Source organism: Lissotriton helveticus, chromosome 1_1, assembly GCF_964261635.1.
Source record: "Lissotriton helveticus chromosome 1_1, aLisHel1.1, whole genome shotgun sequence".
Lineage (NCBI taxonomy): Eukaryota > Metazoa > Chordata > Amphibia > Caudata > Salamandridae > Lissotriton > Lissotriton helveticus.
The window spans coordinates 1924673379-1924696513 of NC_136057.1; the positions used below are offsets into that span (position 1 = coordinate 1924673379).

The window sequence follows — 23135 nt, forward strand, 5'->3', positions numbered from 1 at the left end:
ATACACTGCCCATTAAAGTGTAAGGTTGACGCTTCAATGGCAGTAGCACATGATTTACAGGAAGTACATTTAAAATTCCCTACCACAGATCTGTTTCCCTCAATACTCCTATGAAGGAATTTGTTGGTTGTCTTCATCCTTGAATGGACTACATGGTCCTTTAAGTTTTTGTTGCGTCTGGTGCCTGCCGCTTTCTGCATACAAATGCAATGTATGCATTTTTACCATTGCGGCGGATGCAGCTTGAAGCCGCACCCGCCGCAATGGTAAAAATAGAGGATGTGACCGCCAGGGTGGGGGTCACATCCTAATTGCACAGGAGGGAACTCCGCAGGCCATGCGGAGGTTCCCTCGGTCCGTCCGCCATCATAATCGGCCCCTTATGTGGCGGTGGGTCTTTGGTGGGTCCGCAGAGGATTTTCCGCATCCTCCGGGACGGCGGTGGCTTCCGCCGGCCCGGAGGATGCGGAAAATCCTCCATCATAATAGGCCCCTTATTTAGGCTTGAATGAGGCGCAAACATAAGTCCTTTAGATAGTAATGCTAAGGTAGGTTCTGTTAAAGAAGAGCCACTTAAATTGAATATAGGCGTGGCTTCTACTCCCTCCAGTACTGCGCATTGCGAGTAACTAGGAATTGATTGAAGTCCATTTGTGGATTGGCCTGGAAGCCTGGCTGGTATTGAGGTCTCCTGTTGGTCCGCCTTGTAAAGCGCCTCCCTAAAAAAGGTTGTGTACTACGTTGCTTCCTTGAGTTATATCCATTACCTCTAGGTTCGTAGCTATCAGACTGTCCCTCATTATCTGAGTCTGATGTATCAGAAAAGGTGGTGATTTTCCTACCATATCCATATTGCCTATTAGCAGTATGGTCATATTGTACTCCCTCTGATTGACTGTAATCATTTTCTGATAAGTACTGGTAGGTTGTTTCCTTGCTGAAAAAACACACATCTTTTTTCAATTTCTTTATTTTGTGTTTAGTCAGATATTCTGTGTATGAATGCAAGTCTCTTTCTATGTCTTCCAACTTTTTTTTGGGACTCATCTAATATTCCTGAGGCTTTAATTTTATTTTCTAGATCTAAAATCTCTGCTGCCAGTTGTTCTATAACCTCCTTGGCAGTTTCCACAATCAACATCATGTAGTCACAGGAGCAACGGTTGGATATCATGGCCCATCGTTCTGAAAACTGTTTGATTTGTACAAATAGCCCCGGTATGTTCCTAACTCTTAGGCCTTGGGTGATTACCCCTGCCTTCAGATACTCTAGCATATATTGCCCATGCAGCGCTATATGCTTGATCTTCTTTCTAAGGGCTAGCAAAGCTGTTGTGTCCTCTTTTTTGTCTATGGTATTTGCTATTTGGTGGCCAAAGTTACTAGAACTCCCCACCATATTGGCAAATTGTTCCTCAGTAAACCCGAAGGTTTGTAGATTTGCCATAGTTAAGATTTGACAGAAGTTGTCTGTAAGAAGTGTAAAACCATACAAGAAAAGAAAAATGTGTTCAACGTATGGGCCTATATACCACACAAACACCCAGTGATTAAAACAAATGGAAAAATAGAACAAGCATTAGAAATGCAATAGGTCTCGCATTTTTTTGAGTCATTGGTGTTGTAAATGGCAATGTCTTTGACACTTGTGTTATGGGGTGGATGTATGTGGTTTGAGTGAAATTATGTGGATGGGATTGGAATTGTTAGTTGTGTAATTGTGTGGCATGGAATTGCGTGGAGTGGATTTGTGTAGTGTAAATACGGGGTATGGTGTGCAGTGGAATTATGTGTATATTAAGTGATGTAGAGCACTGTGGTGTAGATACAAGTTGTGTAGAGTATAGTGGCATAGAGTGGCGCTGCTTATTTTGCAGTGGAGTAGAGTGGTGTAGATTGTAAAAGAGTGGTGTATAATGAAGTGTAGTGACATATAGTAGATTGTTTTAAAGTAGAGTGAAGTGGTATAGAGTGGAGTGGTAAAGAGTAGAGTGGATTGGCGTAGAATACAGTGCCATGGAGTGCAGTTTTGCAGAGTAGAATAGGTGTCCCCAGTACTTCAGTATTCACTGGCCTTTGTCCTTATATACAAACATGCACAGACAATAGAGGGTAACGCATGTACACACTACTAACACTACTTCATGCACACACGACAGGAGCGCCTACATGCATACATGAAAGGAGATGCAGACATCGATATATGAGGGGATGTGTCCTAGGAATGCAAATTTCTGCCTTTTGGTTCTGGAACCTCCGGTTTGAATCCCAGCCTCAGTGCTAGACTCAAAATCGTATGGTTGTTGGCAAATCACTTAATCTTCCTGTACCTAAAATGTGTTACAATGTATTTGTGTCATCCACACTTGATGCACGCTATGTTGTACATCATCTCCAGACCCTTCACATAATGGTATTTATAGAGTGCTCTGTTTCTTCACTGCTAGGTTTGCGCTATATAAGTACCTACACATGCATACATATGATTTAGGCTTCTACAACCACACGTGGCAGAGGCTATAACATGCATAGAGCAATGAGGCTGGCTGCTACGTGGGTACATAACTGAAGAAGTAACATATATAGAAGGCTGATGCTTCTGATTGCAATCATGACTCCCAATGCTAAATGCATACATGAGTGAGGCTGTTATATGCATACCCAATGTACCGCAATTATATCTGGACCTACTATGTGCACACATGACTTACACTGCTATGTGCATATATGACTCAAGCTGCTATGTGTACTCCTAACTCAAGCTGCTTAAAGAACACATGACGGAGGCTGCTACATAGACAGAGGACTGGGTGAGGCCGAACAGAGGGTGCTACATTCATGCAGCATTGAGGCTGATTTATAAATCAATCATAATCAGTGGCATCTTGTACATCCTAGACTTGGCACCAAAACCTCTTCACACACTGAAGGTAGGTGTGAGCCTCGAGGCCAAAGAGCCGGGTCTGAAAGGGCTGGACTGGTCGGTGGGCTGGTCACAGGTAAGTGGGGGCTGGGCCTAGCCTATTTACTATTGCAAATAATGTAATAATACGGTCTGATGGTTGGTTTATCAGACCCAAATACTGAGTGTCTCAGGTCCATCCCTGCCTGTCTTGAGTGTGTTTGAATATGGGGTGTCCCGTAATTTGGGTCTTGTCTCAACTCACATGCAGATCAGTGCTGCCCCCTGCCTGTAACAGGAAATTCTTACAGCAGCTTTGAACGCAATAATAACTTAAAAAGTATTAATGTGGAGTTATTTGCAGTGTTTAAATTAGGAGAAATTCTGGAAATATCTGTATTACTAATGAGGAGAAAAGGGACGAAAGGGTTGTGAGAACTAAAAGAAGGTGGGGGTTGTGCAACATATTTAATAGGTATTGGGGCTTTGTAATGGGCAGCACTCACATCATCCATCAAGTAGCCATCTTATATACATTTCATACAGGTACGAAAACAGATTTGGTGCTTTTTTTTTTACTACGGAATGAAGATAGCACGATTGGCACTGCTACACTTTACATAAATTAGTTTTGCACAAGGGCAAACATTGAGAAAATGAATAGATTCGATGTTTTGTGTGTTCCTATTAAAAATAACAGAAAATCTATAGTTTATTCATTTTTAAAACATGAAAAAGGAAACTACGTTGATTATGAATTACGTTAAAGCATAAACTCTTAAAGCCTCATAAATACTGTAAAATTAGTTTGCTTAATTTCTTTACTAGTGGATATTCACTAATGATATATTTTCCTTTGTTAAAACCAAATTATTTAACATAAAATCATTTGCAATCAAACTATGAAAATGTTTCGCAAACTATTTACCTCATTTTTGCAACGGTGAAAAACACATTTGTGCAATATGGAATAGAGTAAGCGCTAAGAATTTCTGTATTTCACCAAAAGACAGCTGTGCAAACGAGCACTTGCGCTGTTTGTTGTGCACCAGTGCCCAGTGAATGTCGAAAAGGCCCCTGGACGCTCACTGTGTTGGAAGAGCTGTGTTTAGGGCAAGAGAGCTGGAACCTGCAGTGCTGGCCCGTCACTTACCTGATTGTACGTTTCTGTTTCTGTTTCTTGGGTCAGTCCTCCCCAGTTGTGGGTCATTGCCAATTTGCCAGGATGTTAAACAAGCCCTTGTCATTATTCGCCTTGACAATGCCAATGCTTATGGCCGCCAATGACCCCTCACTGTCCAGACTTCAGCTGGTGCAAAGCGATGCTGCACGCCAGGTAAGTAACCGCCCGGCTCCTACTCTGAGAACCCGACATTGGCTTCGGTCAGGAAATGCCCTGTTTTTAAGGTCTGCTGCCTCAAGTCTAGCATAGAGGTCGCATAGAGGATAAATGACGTCATTACTGCTCTACCAGAACTCTTCGGTCTAGCCATAAAGCGCGACTGACCGTTACCCCCTCCGCTCTTCCAGAGTCGGAGGTAGATCTCACTCTTCACTGCCCCTCGGCTTGGAATCAACTTCCGTCCCATCTCCGCAGTTGTCCAGATTTTGATTAGTTTAAAAAACTCTTGACGGCCTGGTTATTTTAGTTGTGGTTGTGCTATGTTGTCTAAACGCCCAGATACACCAGCCGATATGAGTCATTGCGCTATATCAAGTGAAAATAACAAAACATATTATTTAATTTTCCAAGCAGTGAGTGACCTCCCTGAGAAGGCTTTGCGAACCTGAAGGGGTCCCCGGACCCAAGGATAAGAACAAGGTCAGACTTTTATTGTGTTTCTATTTGCAGATATCAGGGTGTTGTACCGTGTATGTTGCGGGTATTAACGCACGGGCACTGTGTAAGGCTTCCGCCAGGGCTGTGCTGGCTAGGGATTTGCAGTCTGGTTGAAAGCAGACCGTTGTAGGGTTAATAGTTACCGTAACAAGCACTTTACAATTCATAACACCCTTTTATAGCGCTTTCCCACGCCAGACACAGACAACAGGTGCTAGCACTGTGCAAATCAACCAAACTGCTTTCAGCGACATTGGAATGATGAAACGTGTCCAGCCCCTCTGATAAACACGTGTGCCCTGCGAGTTCTGTGCAACAGGTGGTAACCCACTAAACTGTAAGGACAGGAAGTCCGAGTTCAGTTTGGCAGCTGCCACCTTTCAAATGTGGCTTTATTGCATGCTTCTGCTAATGCTTACTAACACCTCTGACCCTTTGCATCACGAAGGCCCACCCTAAAAATGTCAAGTTGACCCGCTCTTCTGCTTCAAGGTCTTTTACTTGCACATCAGATGCACAGCATATGATTGTGCATTCTTAAGTCAACACTAGTTGTATTAAACCGGGCCTATAATGCATGCAGCACTAAAACACATAATAGAGTCCTGACACAAACAACACTGCAAAATGCTGTTCTGCCTTAGATTACATCAGTTTTTTAGTTAAGTGTCCATTGACCATCTTTAATTAGCTGGTCATTAACACCTTAGCCCTCATTTCTAGGTGGCTGAAATTTGTTTAGCTGGTAAAACGTCCCAGGTGAAATACCGTTATTGAATGTTTAAAGTAATACCACTGACAATTCCAAGCTAGTTTTCCAGGTTAGAATAGAAGTACTGTGCTGTTTCATTCTAACTGACTGGTAAAATCACTCATTTTTCTTTTTATGACATGCTTTGCCCGCTGAAATTTCTTCTGGTTATACCGAAGGAATTTGGATGAGGTACCCTGCCCCCACACCAAATTCCCTCCCCCAGAATGTAAACACCGCTGATTAAAAATGTGCCCTTTTGATGGTACATTGCTGCATGCTGGGCCGCTATAGGAACATCCTTATATCTCACTCTCATTCCTGCCTCACCCTTGTTTCCATTGATGAGGCCATATTGTCTCACAATCGTCTCTCTCATCCATATTGATCTGAATCCAAAACCCCTGGCACAGAGAATGGGAAATTCAGAAAGGAATGAAAACTCTGAGTTGGAATTAAAGGATACGTTTTGAGGCCAGGTGTTACAGGACTGACGTTTTTGCTTTCTTCAACATATAGGACAGTGGGAAGGTCTTCTTTTGAAGAGATTACACATATAAACAAGGTAAACCTAAGTTGGCATGTAAAGCACCACCCTAAGGCAAGAACGGAGGAAGCCAGAAGGCCACAAAGAAACAGTCTCAGACCCACACGTTAAGCAAGTATTGACAACGTCAAACGTTCTGGCTTTTGCTTTGTAAAAATATTTTAACCAATTTCAACAAGAGACACAGATTAGACAGCACATGTCACCACCAAGCAAGCTTCCCTGTACAAGCAGCAGAAATTAACAAGAACTAGCTAAAAAAATGCTTGTTTGATTTAGTTGCTCGCCGTGAAATGGATCCAAAAAAAAAACAAGCTTGCCTGGATTAACTAGCTGCTTGCGCACAGACCTAGAAACATTGAGAGCTCGGAGACGACCGAGGCCAACAAACACAATTAGGCAAAAGACAATCATTAAAGACCAAAACACACTGAATGACACCACTGAGAATTCCACAAGGGTTGAAAAGCAAACAGGAACATGTTATTTAAAAAAAAGTAAGGAAGGAGGGATTTATGATAAATGCTATACTGACCGTGGGTGTTCTTGTCTCCTTTGCTGGAAGTCTGTGGTAGGATCCAGGGTGGATTTGGGGCAAAGAGGTTGTCGTTGGCCTGCTTCTTTCCAAAGAGCCGGGTCAGGGTGCCTGATTTGGAGTGTGTCTTCTTCATGGCGTCGGATGCTGGGCTGGACCTGGGGTGCTCCGGGCCTGCTGCTCTAGCAGGGCACGCTGCGGTATGGGGCGCACGGCGGCGGTGGCTCTATACTGACGGGCGCAGGTGAAACGCGTTGGGCTGGCCCACCGGGGGGAGGAGAGCAGGGAACACCCAGCCCTCTTCCTGCAAGACAAACTCACACAGGTAGGACGGACGCGCCTCTCTCTCCCAGGGATCTACCCTGCCCTTCCCGAGGACGAAACTGCCCTCCTCCCGGTTAGAGCTGTCAAGAGGAGCTGCTGTCCTGTCTGCTGCCAGAGAGTGGACTTTGGAAGGGTGAAGCACCAGGGAACACCTCCATGAAAATATTTCACATGGTCCGATGCACTGCCCTGCAAATTCTGGCCGCAAAGAGCAACCAAACTGTCGGTATGGAGAGGGCACGACAAGGGAGCTGCTGTGCTGTGTTGTTCCACAGATTCCCGGAGGTTAAATATACTAAAAGCGATGTCAAAATGTCCTGTGGACTGGGGTTCTGTTCTACAAATCCTGGCCACACCGTCGCAACTGCAGGTTGGAAATAAGGCTGTTCTCGGTGTGCCTGCCCTCTCACAGAGCGCCTGGCCTTTCAGAGTGTAGAAATGCCATGGCAATAGTAAGGGTGAAAGTAACAAAGGTGCTGCTCCGCTTTTCACCACGAAAGCCCTGGTAACATGAGAGTTAAGGTAAGCCGATGCTTTAAAAATCCTGCTCAGCACAATGAGCAAAACAATACAACAGTAGAGGATGTATAGCTTACTCCTGCGGTGATGTGTGGTCCCTCAAGTGCACCTTTATGGTCAGCCTGTGATGTGCTGCTGTAGGTTAGCACGTGTGCCTTGTGCTGGTTCACTAGTGCTGCAGCCGTGTGTCAGTACATCAGTGCAGGGCTGAGCAGAGCAAACAAGCGCCATTACTCATCAAATCTAAAAACACACTGCTACTGGCTTCCGGGCAGTTTGTTGCAGAGTTTAAACACACACAGGTATCTGTTCACTCTAAGAACCCGTCCTTCCGAGGCGGAAGGCGCGCAGCAGGCAGTGATGTCTGCTGTCCCTGAGAGCAGCGATCCGGCGTCAGCGATGAAACTCCCAAGCAGCAGACAGGTGACGCGCTGACTCCTGTCGGGTCGCTTCGCTCGCCTTACCTTTCCCCTAACCACACCCTCTCTGTAACTACAGCAACTGCCCAGGCCACATTCTTAGCTGCTATCGCGGACTTCCACAACGAGGCATTGTTAATAAACGCAGGACACTTCATTAAGAACCAGCACAGATTGTGGGACAGGGACAAGGCTTTCAGCAGCCCAAGCGCCTCTCTGAACAGTCCCACGACTCCCTTCTTCAGCCACTCATATTATTCTTTAAAAAAAAAAGTGCATAGTTCCAAAATGCCTAAGTGCGTTATACTATAAGGAGAAAGATAACTAGTGAGGTGAGCCAGGTGCAGCAGCAATCAACCTCGAGGGCATAGGTTCATGTTCTCCCATGTCAGCTGTGAGCATTTCAGCAAGTCTGTTCAATTAATTTATTTTGTTGTCTGGTTCTTTCAGTTTTTCTGTGCAAAAATGAGGCTGAAAAAAGGCTAGGCAGAACATCAGCAAAAAAAAGCGCAGTCATGCATTCACACGAATGTACGGCTACAGACCATGACCCGATGGTGCCCTAAAGTTGATGACGTGCATATTTTTGTTTTTAACTGTTCGAAGACGACAGACGGCACTTGGAACGCTAAATAAAACTTAAAATAATTTAAACATGTGTGAAAGTGTTTTTATAAAAACCTGCATGGTATATAGCAGCTGTTGGGCGAACAGAATACCCGTAACTAAGCCTCCGCTGCGGGCTTGGTACGGCGGAGTTCGGCCGGTGTAATTAATGCCTCTCGCAAACGCTGCTGCTGACCCCGGGCCCCCTCGACGCCTGCCACAGAGTGGCCGAGATAGCTGTCCAGAAGCATTACGCGAGGAGAGGGAGAAGGGCCGCCGTTTGCACAGGCTTTGGGCGGGGGCTCCGGCAGCAGACACAGCCCCGGAGGTCCAGTGTGCAGGCACCAAGCGCTGCCCGCATGCAGCAGAAGTGACACCACTGCCCAGGCGGGTGGGAGCAGGCCAACCCCGAGTAACAGAAACGTGGCCCAGACAGCCCCCGCGCGCGGTGCCCGGCTGCAGGAATCATCACGGGCCGCGCGCGGGACACCTTAAATATCCCGACCTGCCCCGCGCTAGGGAGCACGGCCCTGCGTGCCGCGTCACCGCAGCTTAGCAACACTTCGGAGTCTCATGCATGGAGAGTGATGCGCAATTTACCCGAACACAGGACGAGGGACCAGAGGTACAGATGTTCACGAACAATTGACCGCAAAGAAATACTACAGCAGCGTAGTCCCCCTAAAGGAAAACTTAATTAACTAGCAGGACCACAGACCACCGGCGAACTGCTGCACGCACCAGCGTGAGACACCGCAAAAACGATCCCGTTCCCCAGGTTCAGGCATGAGTAGTGCACGAGGTGAGAGCGCACAAAACGCCGTCGCCGTGAGCGTGCACGCAAGCTAAGGAGGATCGCCGGAGAAGACATGGAGCCTGATGCCGATGCCGAGACTGACCTCCTGCGGAGGGAGAGGGACACGCAGAAAGAAAGAACACGGTGAGGGGGGGGGAAATGTGTGTGTGCACGTGTCTGTGTGTGCGGTGTGGGGCTTAGTTGTAGGGGGAGGGGGTGTGTGTGTCTGTGCGCTCCTGTGTTTTGCGTGGGTGATGGAGAGGCTGACTTGCTGTGCGCGTCCACATAACCGAATCTGCGAGTGCCCCGTCCTGTCTCCCTTCAGAGCTAACTCGGCGACACTAGGTCGAGAGAGCTCGACCTAAAAAGGGGAAGAAAAAAGGATAGACACAATACAAACCAACTCAAGTACAGAAACCTCAAATTGATATTGGAGGTTACATAAATGTGAGCAACCGTATTGATAAAATGCAAAAAAAAACCCTTACAGATAGGCTGTAAGATACTATTTTGGCCCCTTGAAATTAGGATACAAAACCGCGTCAGGGAAATGACTTCATTGGGAAACAGAAACACCGGGCACAGTGTATTTAAACTAAGGTTGGCATGTAAACTCTAAACTAGCTTGATGTACATATAGTCAAGACATAAGTACTATTGTACATGACATATGAATAGTTTATTATTTTCTTTTGAATATTCTTATATCTTTTTCACATAGAAAATGTTTTTTTATAAATATATGAACAATAATATTTTACGAACCACATATATGCTCTTCCTTGGACAGTAGACACATTGCAAATGATTTCATGACTTATTGATTCAAGTAACACCATTGTCTGAATTTCAGTTCATTTACATACACATAATTTTTTATTATTTTTGATTTACTACTATAATTTTTAAAAGTGTGCAAAGAAGTTCATGAATCACAAATGGCTTAATACACAGAAACTGGCGGTTTGATTGAAAACAACATGTTTCGGCTAGGGCTTCATCGGGAACTCCGTCACAGTGGTTACTAAACAAAAGAAATATAATAACACAATTATAGTCTAGAGTTTGAATGTCCTTATGAATAATTAAAAACAACTAGTAAAACTATAGGTACCCCTGTTGATCAAAGGGATCTGGGCAAAGGTTTCTTTCCTCAAGTCAGTATTGAACAATGACAATATGTGACAACTACATGTGATCGAGCAATAGAATTCCAGCATTATCCAATACTCTGATTGGATGCTGTTAATGTGACAATAGAAAACAATCACAAATGAAAAAATCATGCAAGTGTTTATAGTTTGTGTTATCAGTAATTAGAACCAAACTTCCCAACATCTGAGCATAAACTAGAATAGAATAGATCAATAGTAATTATTCTGTTTAATGTGACCATTTGAAGCCTATTGAAGTTAAACCTTTGTTGCCGTTCGGGGATTCGCTACTTGATGTCCTCTGTGGCACTTGGTCAAGGCCTGCTTCTGGTGACTCCGTTGAGCTCGCTATTGCTCGTAGGCACCGTCCTGCTCCGGGTGATCCTCTCTGTCTCTTCACCCAACTGCTCAGGGCTTGGTTGTTCAGGCAGTTTTTAATTTGGAGTCTTCACCATCTTTACCATTGTTACCTATCACCAGGGATTCTCGGTGGCTGGATGACGGTGGCCGCCAGCTTTTCACCTCTGCCAGCGCAGGCGTCCGGGCTTTAAATACAGCCTGTGTGTTCGCCCGCGTATCCTCTGCTCTTTGGAACTCAATTGCCCACCTTCTCTCTTCTATTCCTGAAGGGCCACGGACGGAGTTGCTCCGCCTTCTTCTGCATGGCAGAAGCATGGCACAATTTTCCATTAGGTCCTCTCTCACTGACTCCATGGGACGGGTCCTGGCTCGCGCTGTGGCTTTACGCCGCCATGCTTAGCTGCACGACAGTCGCTTCCTGGATCATGTTCGGGATGCCCTCAGTGATCTTTCATTTAATGGGTTAGATCTGTTTGACTGCCACGCTGGATTCAGCGGTCTCCTGTCTCTTATCAGGGCTGAGATAAATCTTTTTGCTATATCTCTGCATTATTTTCCGATGCCCAACCTAATGCAGAGGTTGGGTTTAGTGGCTGGTTACTGTTCATCATGGCTAGTTAGCCCTTTATCTGTTCGTTTGGCACAGCCCTTTGGCTGCTTTTATTCTGTTCAGTCCTCTGACTGTGCTTAGCCCAAGAGGATACCCGTACCAGGGATTTGCCTTACCCTATGTGGGTATTCATGGCATTCGGTTCTGCCGTTACCTTGGTATGCTCCTATGGAGTATCCGTTCAGCTGGGAGTCACTTGTCCATTCCTACAGAGTTCCTAGTGTGACTTGCTTCTTGCAGGTTGGGTTTCTCTGTCTGTATTGCATCGAAATTTGGCATGGGTTCCGTGCTGTGTGGGGTTTATCCTGCACACCTGGTGAAACACCAGGTTGTACCAGTTCTTTCGCTACAAGGCTTCCTATTTTCTGCTATGCTGTGTTCTAATGGTTGTTCATCTTAGTGCGACTTGGACATACAACCCCTTCTGGTTCATGCTCCAAGCGAGTGGTTTAGCAGTTGTTCTCGGTTATCCGTGGTCATAGCCTCTTTCTGGCCGCTTGTGTTACAGCGGTGTGCATATTACCTGCTTTTTCAGTATGAGTGTTCCCACGCTTTCTTTGCCTTCATACTGTGTACACTCCAAGGGCCTGTTTTCCTTTGAAATCACTGCTTGGGGTCCGTGACCTTTCCATTGTCCTCACTTCGGCCGCGTCAACGACTTGTTCCTAATCTGTCTTGCAGGGGGCGGTTGTTCCACTCGGCAGGGAGCATGAGTTACTGCTCTGGACGTTATCCTACCCAATTTACACATCTCTGCAAGTATGTTCAGCATACTGTAGACTCTTGTTGACTCACGTTTTCATTGTTTCAATGTTTTTCTTCCTGCTATGGATCTGCTCTGTGTGCTTACCCTGCAGATTTGTGCGGGCTTCATCATTCACAAAGTGTCCGTGGTCCTTGCCCCGGTCTACTTGTTCCACCAGCTCTCGGAGTGCCCGGCTGGCTGGTGCCTCTTTTGTACCATTGCCTTCTCACCTTCTTACTATTAGGTACCTTAGGCTACTACGCAACCCGACAGGAAGACTTTGCTTCCTTCGTATGGCTACAGGTCCACATAGCATACTTAGGTCCCTTCCGGTCTTCACTCGTGGTTGTTAACACACAACTACTTGTCTTTTGCCCTTCACTTATTATAACAACATCACCTAGGCCTGGCATGTCATCTGTTGTCAGCATCTTTTGGGCATAGACTGGCAATCTGCCACTGCTGTCACGTAGCTTGCTGGTGCCGGTTTCAACAAGGGTTCTTTTTTTGCTCTTGTGCATATTGGACCGGTGTACAATGTCTCTGTTATACCAGCTGCCATCTCTTTAAACTTGGCAGTGGTTGGCATACTGCGCCCTGCGGTCTTCTCGGTCCTTCACTTCGGCTACACTTCTTGCGAAGTCATCGCCTTCCTTTTAGTCCATCATATCTGATATGTAGTTTCTTTTCCAGGCTGGCACTTGCGGGTAAGGGTTTCCCTATTGCCTCGGCTGTTCCACTTGCCTTGCAAGTACAGGTGCCACAGTGTTTTCTGACACTATTTTCTTGGTTGTCTGGTAATTGTGTTCTGCTGTCGCCAGTTCGGATCCTGTGGATCTTTCACATTCTGGGTTGGTTCATCTTTTTTTGACGTATGAACTCTGACTTCGCCCCCAGCATCTAACTTGTGTTTCTTTCTCAGAACCAAGTATACATAAAGGGGTCTTCCGTACTGTTCTTTACGGCTTCTACTGCCTATGCCTCTCATTGCTTTCTGCTCGCCTTAGAGCTTCATGGTCTGGAGGTTGACTGCGCTAACTTTCATAGCCTTATACTTCGTCTCTAAGGTTAATGGTGCTTTTTAATCACCTTAAGGACGACTCAGTTAATTCACAAACTTAATGGGGTTCAGTCGCAGACCCGCCTCCTCTACGGGTATTGCTTTGGTATCCATTCTAAGTTAAGGAATCTTCGGCTAGACGTCTTTATCAGATGAACGGGTTACTCACCTTCGATAACGATGTATCTGGTAGAGACATAGTCTAGCTGCAGATTCCTTAACGCCTGCCCAACCTCCCCGTTCTCCGAGGACCTTTTCTGGTTGAGGTTTTCCACTTCCTGGGTGCTCTACTTTCACTCCATTACAGACTGATTTGTTCTCTTTCTCTGCTGCTTCCCGCCATTCTCTAGAATTAGGAGGTATGTTAATACATTATATTTTCCTTCCAGCCCTAGACCTGGATTGTACGGTGTGAAATCTATTCACGCTTTTTCCCACAATCCCGCTTTCTCCTCTACATGGCCTATTGGTTGTTACCGCCTCTGCGGACTTTTCCTTCATGGCTATTGGCTATGTCCAATTATGGATCTTTAATGGAGATTGCAATGTCTCCTTCTGGTGACGTCTTGTGGTGCACTCTCCTTACTCTAGTGTTCTGGACTTGTTCTCCTTCACAGTTTTACTTTCAAGATGTGGGCTTTCTTCTTCTGCCAGGCTGTTTTTCCACATCCTTGTCTTCCTTTGACACTAATTAAGCCTACGCTCTTGCGGGGTGGCTCTTCAGAGCACTGCTCTGTCTCACCTGTCAGTCATTTTTGCACACTGTTCCCATATTCTCACAGTTTTTTGGTGATGGCTCCGCGTTCTGATGAGGAAAAGTTTCTCGGACAAAAACTGACGTCAGCGTGCTGGGGGGGGGGGGTTGCCTTTGGGGGGCATATATGGCTCCACTGACCTCATGTCTGTGAACGACGTCAGGGCGGAGCCGGGCGGCGCCGCCCCCCAACGGGAAAAGGTGCTGCTGCGGAAAGTTTTCCGGATCCAGTCTGACGCCTGGGGATATTCTAAGTTAAGGAATCTGCAGTTAGACTATGTCTCTACCAGATACATCGTTACCGAAGGTAAGTAACTCGTTTAATAGAAACTTAACTGCAAAAGATGTGAGATTGTAGTTGTGAACATGAAAATAAAGATTACTGCCATGTTTAGAACTCATGCTCCCATAATACACCACTAAATTCATGGAACTTTAGAAGTAGCAGAATTATCCTGCCATGGTTGGCATGTGTTTATCCTCGTAATATAAAAAGCACAATAAATTCCAACGTTGTATGTAAACATAGCACAAACACTCTTGGTACGAGCATGCTTGCTAAATATACTAACAACAACGGGGTGGGGGCGGCGGGTGAAAGTAATGACCAGGGCAGGGAATGGCAGTTGGCGGTGGATACCAGCAACGTTGGTAGTCGGGATGGGGAGAGAACAGTCTGAAAAAACATTCACTCGTTTGGATTGCTACAGATGAAGTGAAAAAATAGAGGAAAGGGGCAGGACAGAGGATGAGGCATACCGACCAGAACTGCTGACCTTGGAGCTGGGGAGCTGGATTTTAATCTCGGCATGGGTTCACAAGGACACTTGAAATGCATGTCCAACAAGTTTAAATAAATAACAAGATAAATGCATGCAGATAGGAAAAGTAAACTGTATAGAGCCTTAAAAAAGTGCTGTGCATTAAACAAAAAGTGCCCCAACAACGGAAGGAAACAGTACTTTGGTGACGGGAAACTGATAGGAGAAGCACACGTGTAACAAGCATTGGTAAACGCAGAAAACTACGCTACTGCCATTATAAATGGAGGAATAGTTTGTGACAAGCAAAGGAACCAATGAAATACCAGGGGGGCGAGATATAAGCCCATTTAAGATTATATTGAATACAATAGGCGAGACCTAAAAAGGGAATAAGTACAAACCATTGCTTACATCTCTCGAGTACTACATTCTTAGGCCGTTTCTTCATGTAATGTGGCTGCAACATCACAATGAACATGGCATCCAAGCAGGCATTAGTCTCTAGGAGCTAACGAAAGACTTAAGGTCAACAGGTGTAATAACCTCAAACATTCTGCGGCTAAGGTATGGTGTTATAGATCAGGTTCTTGCCCTTTCTGCCCATGTGAAATGTTCACACTTCCATAAACACCACGAGGTAGACTTTGAGCTTGAAAAATGTCCCACCAATGGGGTCCTATTACAGAAGGTGCAGAAGGGGTACAGCGGCTGTCTGTGCCCTTTCTTTTGCCCACAGAGCTCTTTAGCATTAGAGAAGGGTCTGCAGACACTTGAGAGGTGCTATTTCTGTGTGGATCATTCTAACACACATTTTATGCGTGCCCAGTCCTAAGATGATGTTACCTTATTTGCATGAGGCATGACTGCATAAAAAGGAGAGAACACCTGTGCCTCTGCTCCCATGCCACAGATGTGCAGCAGAAGAGAAGCACTAATTGTGTGCCTTATACAGCGCCTTGTGTCAAAAGTGAGAAATTGAATGTTAAAAGCTTACAAAAACAACAATAAAATAATCAAAAGATAGCACGGATAATTAAAAATACATCATTTGTAACTGATCCACAATTGTTGCAGCTTGCCATTCTTGTGTTCGTGAGATATGTTAAGTACAGTAACCCTTGAGTTTTTCTATTTTACATTTTTACCAAAGCATGCAAAACGTAATTTCCCTGTTCACTTTGCCCCTTTCAGCAAATTCAAATTCCTCCAAGAAGTTGGAAATGAACCTGACATCAAGAAGACGTCGGAGAAGTGTACTCTGGTTGTGAACTTGAACCGCCCGGATGCAATTGAGGGAAAAACTTTCAATGAATGGACGAAAAAGGTAATGCATTTACCAGCAACTCATGAGTGTGCCAAATGTATAAAACAGTTGTGGATTAATATATTTTCTAAATAAAGGGTTCCATTTTGGACATCTGCGTTAAATCAGATTGCAGAAACTCATCCGTGCATAATAAGGCCCCGATTTTCTAAACTGTGGGGGTGAGTACTTAATACTCAGGCAACACAAAATGGGCGCTGTGCAACAAACAGTGGCTTAAATGATATTCTCAATCAATTTTCATGAACAACTTTCTTGTGCCAAAAGTTGACAGAAGTGCAGTACTAAAACACATGAACCCACTGGTAATCTATGTAAAGTGGGTGTAATGGGGCGAGAACAGGGCAATATCCATATCAATTAAAGTCCTGCAAAGTAGTGCAACCACCTAAAGTCAAGCCAAGTAGCACAGCCTATCTTTGCATAGAATCTTAGTGCCAAATGAAATCAGTCTGAAACGGAGTATGAACGGTAAACAAGCATGATATTGCCAAATGTACTACATCTTATTTCAATGAAATTAAACACATTTGAGTTGATGTATCTTTTGTTTAAATTTAAGAAGGACTTTACTGATCAAAGTTATATGAAATGTATATGAAATATAGGATAATTAACATTCTGTAGTGAACAGCAAAATTACGCTTTAACGTAGAAAATAGTGTAAATTGAACTTCATTTCTAGGAACGACTCAAAACATTAATGAAAGGAATATATACAAAACTCCATGCATAATCAATAAGGAAATAGAAAGAAAGTAAAAAGGAAAGAGAAGAAAAAGGACTGAATAATGGGAAATTACTTAAAGGTTAGAAATATTGAGTAGTAAATGGTAAACAACGTTTACCACAAAACTTTTTCCCCGCAGGGAATTACAATGCGGTTGTTACAACAACCGCGTTGTGATTCCGCATACCATTACTCCGCAAGTCATAACAACGACTTGCGGAGGAGGTGGGGAGGTGTTGGATTTAAAATCCAACACCTTCCCTAGTGTCCGCACAGACTGGAGTTGGAATAGTAAATTATACTATTCCAACATCCAGCGCCCACTCCGCAAGTCGTTGTTCCGACTTGCAGAGTAATGGTATGCGGAATCACAACGCGGTCGTTGTAACGACCGCTTTCTGATTCCCTGCGGGGAAAAAGACTACGGGATGACGACACACATTCGAAGTAAATAGGTGAAGCATATGAAATAATAAACATGTAGCATTATATACTTATAATTCAGTAAAAACCATAGCATATTGTTGAAAATTTATAGTCATTTAGAATCATCGTGTTATAAAGAATACATCTATAGATTATAGATAAATGTGGTTATTCAATTTTAATTGTACTTCAAATAGAATTACTAAAGAAAGATTTTCAAGGGTGTTTGGGCACCCCTTCAATCAAAGGTTGATATAAAGCATACCAAGTAGCATTATTTTATGAATGGTTACAGGAGACCATGGAGCTTCCCTTTTCATAGCAAGTGAGATAGGTGCAATATAAGGTCTGTCAGGTTTGTTATAACATATTCCATATCTCCAAGCTTGAAACAAAATGTTTTTTGAATTCGTACACTTTTTAGGTCAAGCCTAGAGCCAGCGCGCCTGCGATGCAATACTTATTGTAGAGGAGTAGGATTAGAAGCCCCGCTCACACTCCGCCCATATTTGCCATTGGCGTGTGTCATTGTCCATCCTAAATGCTGTCTACTGATTCATCTGTAGGCTTGTTAGTTCCCCTTAGTACTGCCTCCTCTTCATTTGTCACCTCCAGGACGACTGGACCCTTTACTTCGTTTTTTACCCGGTACATGTTATTTAGACTGTGAGCACTATTTTCTTTCTAATGAAGTTCTCCAACTGCAGGCACGGCATGCTTTGGTGCCTTCTCCCCCCACAACCTCCCTCCCATTGACCGCGCCTTCTCCCCCCGCCTGTCCTCCCGTTGTCCATGCCTTCTCCCCCCACCTGTCCTCCCGTTGTCCATGCCTTCTCCCTCCGCCTGTCCTCCCGTTGTCCATGCCTTCTCCCCCTTGCCTGTCCTCCCGTTGTCCATGCCTTCTCCCCCCGCCTGTCCTCCCGTTGTCCATGCCTTCTCCCCCCACCTGTCCTCCCGTTGTCCATGCCTTCTCCCTCCGCCTGTCCTCCCGTTGTCCATGCCTTCTCCCCCTTGCCTGTCCTCCCGTTGTCCATGCCTTCTCCCTCCGCCTGTCCTCCCGTTGTCCATGCCTTCTCCCCCTTGCCTGTCCTCCCGTTGTCCATGCCTTCTCCCCCTTGCCTGTCCTCCCGTTGTCCATGCCTTCTCCCCCCGCCTGTCCTCCCGTTGTCCATGCCTTCTCCCCCCACCTGTTGTCTGTGCCTTCTCCCCCGCCCTCTCTCCCGTTGTCCGTGATGCCTGCCATTTGAAATGCAACAGGTCTCGCTTAAATGGGACACCTATTGCATTTCAAATGCTTGTATAGTGTGTGTAAGCGCTCAGGAGCATAGGCTAACGCTCTAGAAGTCCGTCTTTTGGCAGACAGAAAGTGGATTGGTGCCATGCTGTAATCCGGGGGGCATGTGACGTGCGCACGGTAAAATCAGTGAAACTTTCATTGCTCAAACCCTTTGGAATTCGTAACAAAATGGGCATTGCTATGAAGCTGTGATCGCACTTCACAAGCTCCTTGAGGGCGACAGATGGTGCTTGCTAAGTTCCTCTTTACATATCTTAGGTTTGATTTTATCATGTAGTATTACTTCTCTCAAATTAAAACAACTAATGGAACCGGGGAACAGAGCAATAAGGCGACATGACATGCCCAGGATCACACCATTTCCTGAAGCAAGGAAATTAGTCTAAGAGTTTGGTGCAGCTTTTCAGCGTGAGCCCCTGCCTTATTTTAATGCCACAAAGTGTTTGTAGCTCCAGTGTGTTCTTTGGCAACACTGTTTCAGTCTGACACGTGTTTGGAATGTACATAAACGTCCTAGATTTTCTTTTGACTCGGAACAATATTGCTTTTAAAGTCTGACCTCAAGGACCAAGCGCCTTCAGTGCTTTTTTAGGGCGAGCCTGGAATTCGCATCCAAAGGATGCGGTCCAGGTGGAGAACTATAGCTAGCTGACTCGGGGGAATGAAGGACAAGAAACTGCCACGGCTGGATTACACTGCGTGCACGCGCACCCACATTCACGCATGCGCACATCATAGCCACACGCATACACAGCCACACGCATACACAGGCACACCCCCCCCGCCCCGCCCCTACACACACTAGCGCACCTACACGCACACACAGAGACCCCCCCACACACACACCAGCGCACCTACACTCACTCACGCACGCACACATACAAAGACCCCCCGCCACCGCCATCGCACACACACACACTGCATACACACACGCTCACACACAGGTGCCAAGCCCCACTTACCGCCTCAGCCGCCTCTCCTGACTTCTGCTGCCATCCACTCTGTGGGCGCGGGCTTCTCGCAAAGTCGGAAGTCCCGCCCCACGACTGCCGTGAGCGTGCACATCCCAAGACCGGAAGTTCGGGAGAGTGCACGCTCACGGCTTGTTACATTTCTCTTCAGTTCTTATAAAGTGCCAACGTAACCTCACGGTATTGAAGTGGGACTCAGGTGAGCAACAGCTGCATTACACAAGGTCACATTCATTTTTTTTTTTTTTTTATAGGCACGAGTAGATTAAGTAATTTGCAGCGACAGAGGCCACTTGAAAGCTCTGCTCATTATCGGCTTGAGGTTCCAACAGCACCTTGAGCTAAGACAGAGCCAAGGCTCGAGCTTTCAGTGGTTAGCCCACCTCTTCGCACTGTGACCTGGTGAGGGTCAGAAGCTGCTGTGCTGTACGAATGAGTCTGCTACAGCGACATAACTTTTAAAGGAATTATCCTTCTGCCACTGTCATGACTTCACAGAGCAATTTAAGAGGAAGGTGAAAATTACAACAATGAAGCATCACGTCCCCGCAGCGCAGGGGCTGTCCGCTAAGCCAAAGGCCAATGAAAGCCATTCGATGCGGGAGACATTGAGACCCCTTTTCCCACTCTGCGGGGTACCCCGTCATTTTGTGTTGTGCCACTAAAACCAGCATGAGTAACACTCTCTGCAGAGTGCATGCTCATTACATCTTGTTACGGCTCACAGCTGCTTTGAGAACACAGACTCGTGAAAAACAGCAGCACAATTTAACGTCTGTGGAGTAGTAATACGGCCTTCAGATCATATCTTACCTAAGGCTCTACTCTTGGCTCCAGAAAATGTTAATGGCTTCATTTGGCCGTCGACCCCCCCGCCCCCCTTGCACTGCCGTTTTGCCCCCTGGCTTCAGAGGTGGCAAAAACAGTCCAAGAGCAGAAGGTAAGCAGTCTTCTGATGAGCGCTATTTATTTTCTGCTTCTCAAACTGTGGTAGAGTTTTAGAAAATACATTCAGAATAATGTACACATTTCTTCACAAAGACCAAAATTAAAGAAAAGTAAACACTTAAATAACGTATGTATCGTTTTTCATGTTTGTTAATACAGTTTGAATAAAATATTCACCTTTATGCTTAGCTACAATGACAAACCAAAAACGTTTTTAACAATAAGGATTACTGTAAGCCAGTAACATAGTTCCTATTCAATATATCGCCCTTGTAAGTTGGAAGTGGTGGACATAACTAACTTTACATTTTTTAAATGTTTTCTTGTTATGTTTCTATATATTTTAAGGTTTTGGTGTACACTAGGGGAACCATACTGTATACTTAGCGTATCATGCCTGCATTCTTATTAGAATACAGGTGATATCTAATATAGATATTTATTTGTGCTACTGCTTTGTTATAGTAATTGTTCACTTATTGTGGGTTCAAAGGTCCTATGACAATCTCCTGTGGTGCGATTGTGATTAAAGTATGTGTGATGTCACTTCCGCTACCCATGGCATTTTAGTAAATCCACTTTCAAGGATATATTTGTTAGTATTCATAGTTTAGACAAGTTCCCCTTATACCTGGGACATTATGTAGACGCCAGTTTGTTTGTTTAAATAAAAAAAATAGACTTGTCGCATTCTGGTTGCGCTTATGAACGTGTGGTGGGCCAATGATTTGGATCTTCAGTTTATTTCCCCAGAAGGGAAAATGTAGTACTTTTCTTCTGTTTATGGCACGTCCCTTGTCTTTCCAATCTTCCATGAGATTACTTGAGTTGTAGCCTGGAAAGATATGGAGCTAACGCCACTCCTCTGCTAAAGCCGCGTACTTATGGCTGTTTTATTTTCCATAGGTGTGCAAATGTCCCAATCGGACCAATCCTTTTCTCTAACTTTTACATGTTTAGATTGTTGATCCTATGCTGGCATTTCACATTGTTTAAACCATTAAACATTTTGGTCGGAGAAGGGCTTTGCTCTCGAGTTGGATGGTCCCCAAATGCTGGTGTATTTAGAGTAATGTGTCTGAACGACCTTTTAGTTTGTGGATATTGTTGATTATTGATTATCTCCCGCTGGCGAAAGATCTGCTCTGTTAAAGGTGCCCTGTCTTCGAAGTTTTTAACTTCCGATCAAACTGTAGGAAAAAGCGGACGCTCAAAGCTGTTTGTTTCCTCGCTCGTGTGATATGTGACTCATTCATGTTGATGACTCTTACTGATTTGAAGGGAAGTAGAAGCACACCTTCGGGATAGCTCTGCTTCTAGTTTCAAAGAATGTTGCCTCCAGCAACCTTCCTCTGTTGTTCTGGGATGATGCACAGAACATCTTGGTTACTTGTATTGTTTCCTTCACTTATTTGTAAAGGGAACCTAGCCTCATCCGTTTCTTTGAAACCTCGATTGTAAATGCTCTGATGCATACTTTGGTGATGCAGGCTATTGAAAACTTCAGGATTCGCTTGTGTGCAAGGCCCAGTAAATGGAACTCCTTCGGAAAACAATTCAGGATGTGCATTAAGAGTAAATAACTCTTGGCATAATTATAGCTTGGAACACATGTTGTATCCCACCTGTTTTTGCTTGTGCATGGCAGAAGTAAGACATTTCTTACAAGCATCTTCCTGTGTACTGTGCTTCACACACAAGCCTGATTGCCTTTGACTGCTCTGTTTAGTTTGTTCAGTGAGGGAACGTGTTGCATAGAGTTAGGCCGAGTGGGTTTAATCTCCGTTGCTGAGATCATGGCAAGGAGCCCTCGCTGATAGGCCAGTGTGAGGAGAGACCACTGCTGTGGAAGAGACTCCAATCCCCCCAAGTCCACACCCTCACCTTCATTCAAGCACTTAAAGGTGAATGATTCACATAATTTTATGGGTACAAGACGGTCTGGGATAAGTTAAATAGGCATATGGTGCCCGAAATTTGAAGAGGGCAACCTGCTTTAAAACGTGAGATGCTCCGTAGGAGGGCAGGATGATGGAGCAAGAAGCAAAAGATCTTCCAAAATCGAACTCCGTCAAAACTATGGAAACTCCAAATAAATGTTGAGTAGTTTTAGCAGGCTAAAATTAAAAACCATAATAAATAAAACATTGTAATAGCAGAATATTGAAACTGTTGCACCTCTGGCCTTTGTTCCCTCAAGGCCCTAGTATAGCGCCACAGCAGATGTAAAGGCTGTTCTTTGGGGTGTGCATTCATCATTTTATTAAGAAGTGTGGTGCATGTATAATTACCTGCCTTCCTGCAGACCTCATTAAAGTTATTGGCCATATTTAGAGCAATCGCGTATGCGTCGGATGATTCGGGTCGTGGTGGCAGAGCACCCTACAGAGAGCTCTGCCACCACGTAGGCTACATACAAGTAGGCCGAGTGATTTGGGCTCTTGTTTCTAATATCTGTGTGAGTGACCTGTGTATTGTTTGTCGACAAACATTCGGACGTGCACATGCTCATGAATATGGGCACATGCTCATGAATATGGGCACATGCTCATGAATATGGGCACATGCTCATAAATATGGGCACATGCTCATAAATATGGGCACATGCTCATAAATATGGGCACATGCTCATAAATATGGGCACATGCTCAAAAATGCATGCATGTTCCTAAATAAACAGACCTGCTAAAGCACTGCATTTAGGCCATCTTGTAACTTTTAATAAAAACGCTGTCCTACTGTCCCTGCTGCGT

The 23135-nt window shown here is 44.9% G+C and overlaps 1 protein-coding gene across 2 annotated transcripts in view; it reads left to right on the top strand.

Moving 5' to 3' along the window:
- Nucleotides 1–23135, top strand: part of LOC144755000 (2-5A-dependent ribonuclease-like) — a 300991-nt gene that overhangs the window by 180545 nt on the left and 97311 nt on the right. For both annotated transcript variants that reach the window (XM_078643409.1, XM_078643400.1), the window contains one exon: nucleotides 15878–16010. In XM_078643409.1, the coding sequence (XP_078499535.1) occupies nucleotides 15878–16010 (133 nt within the window). The remainder of the gene's footprint in view (nucleotides 1–15877; nucleotides 16011–23135) is intronic.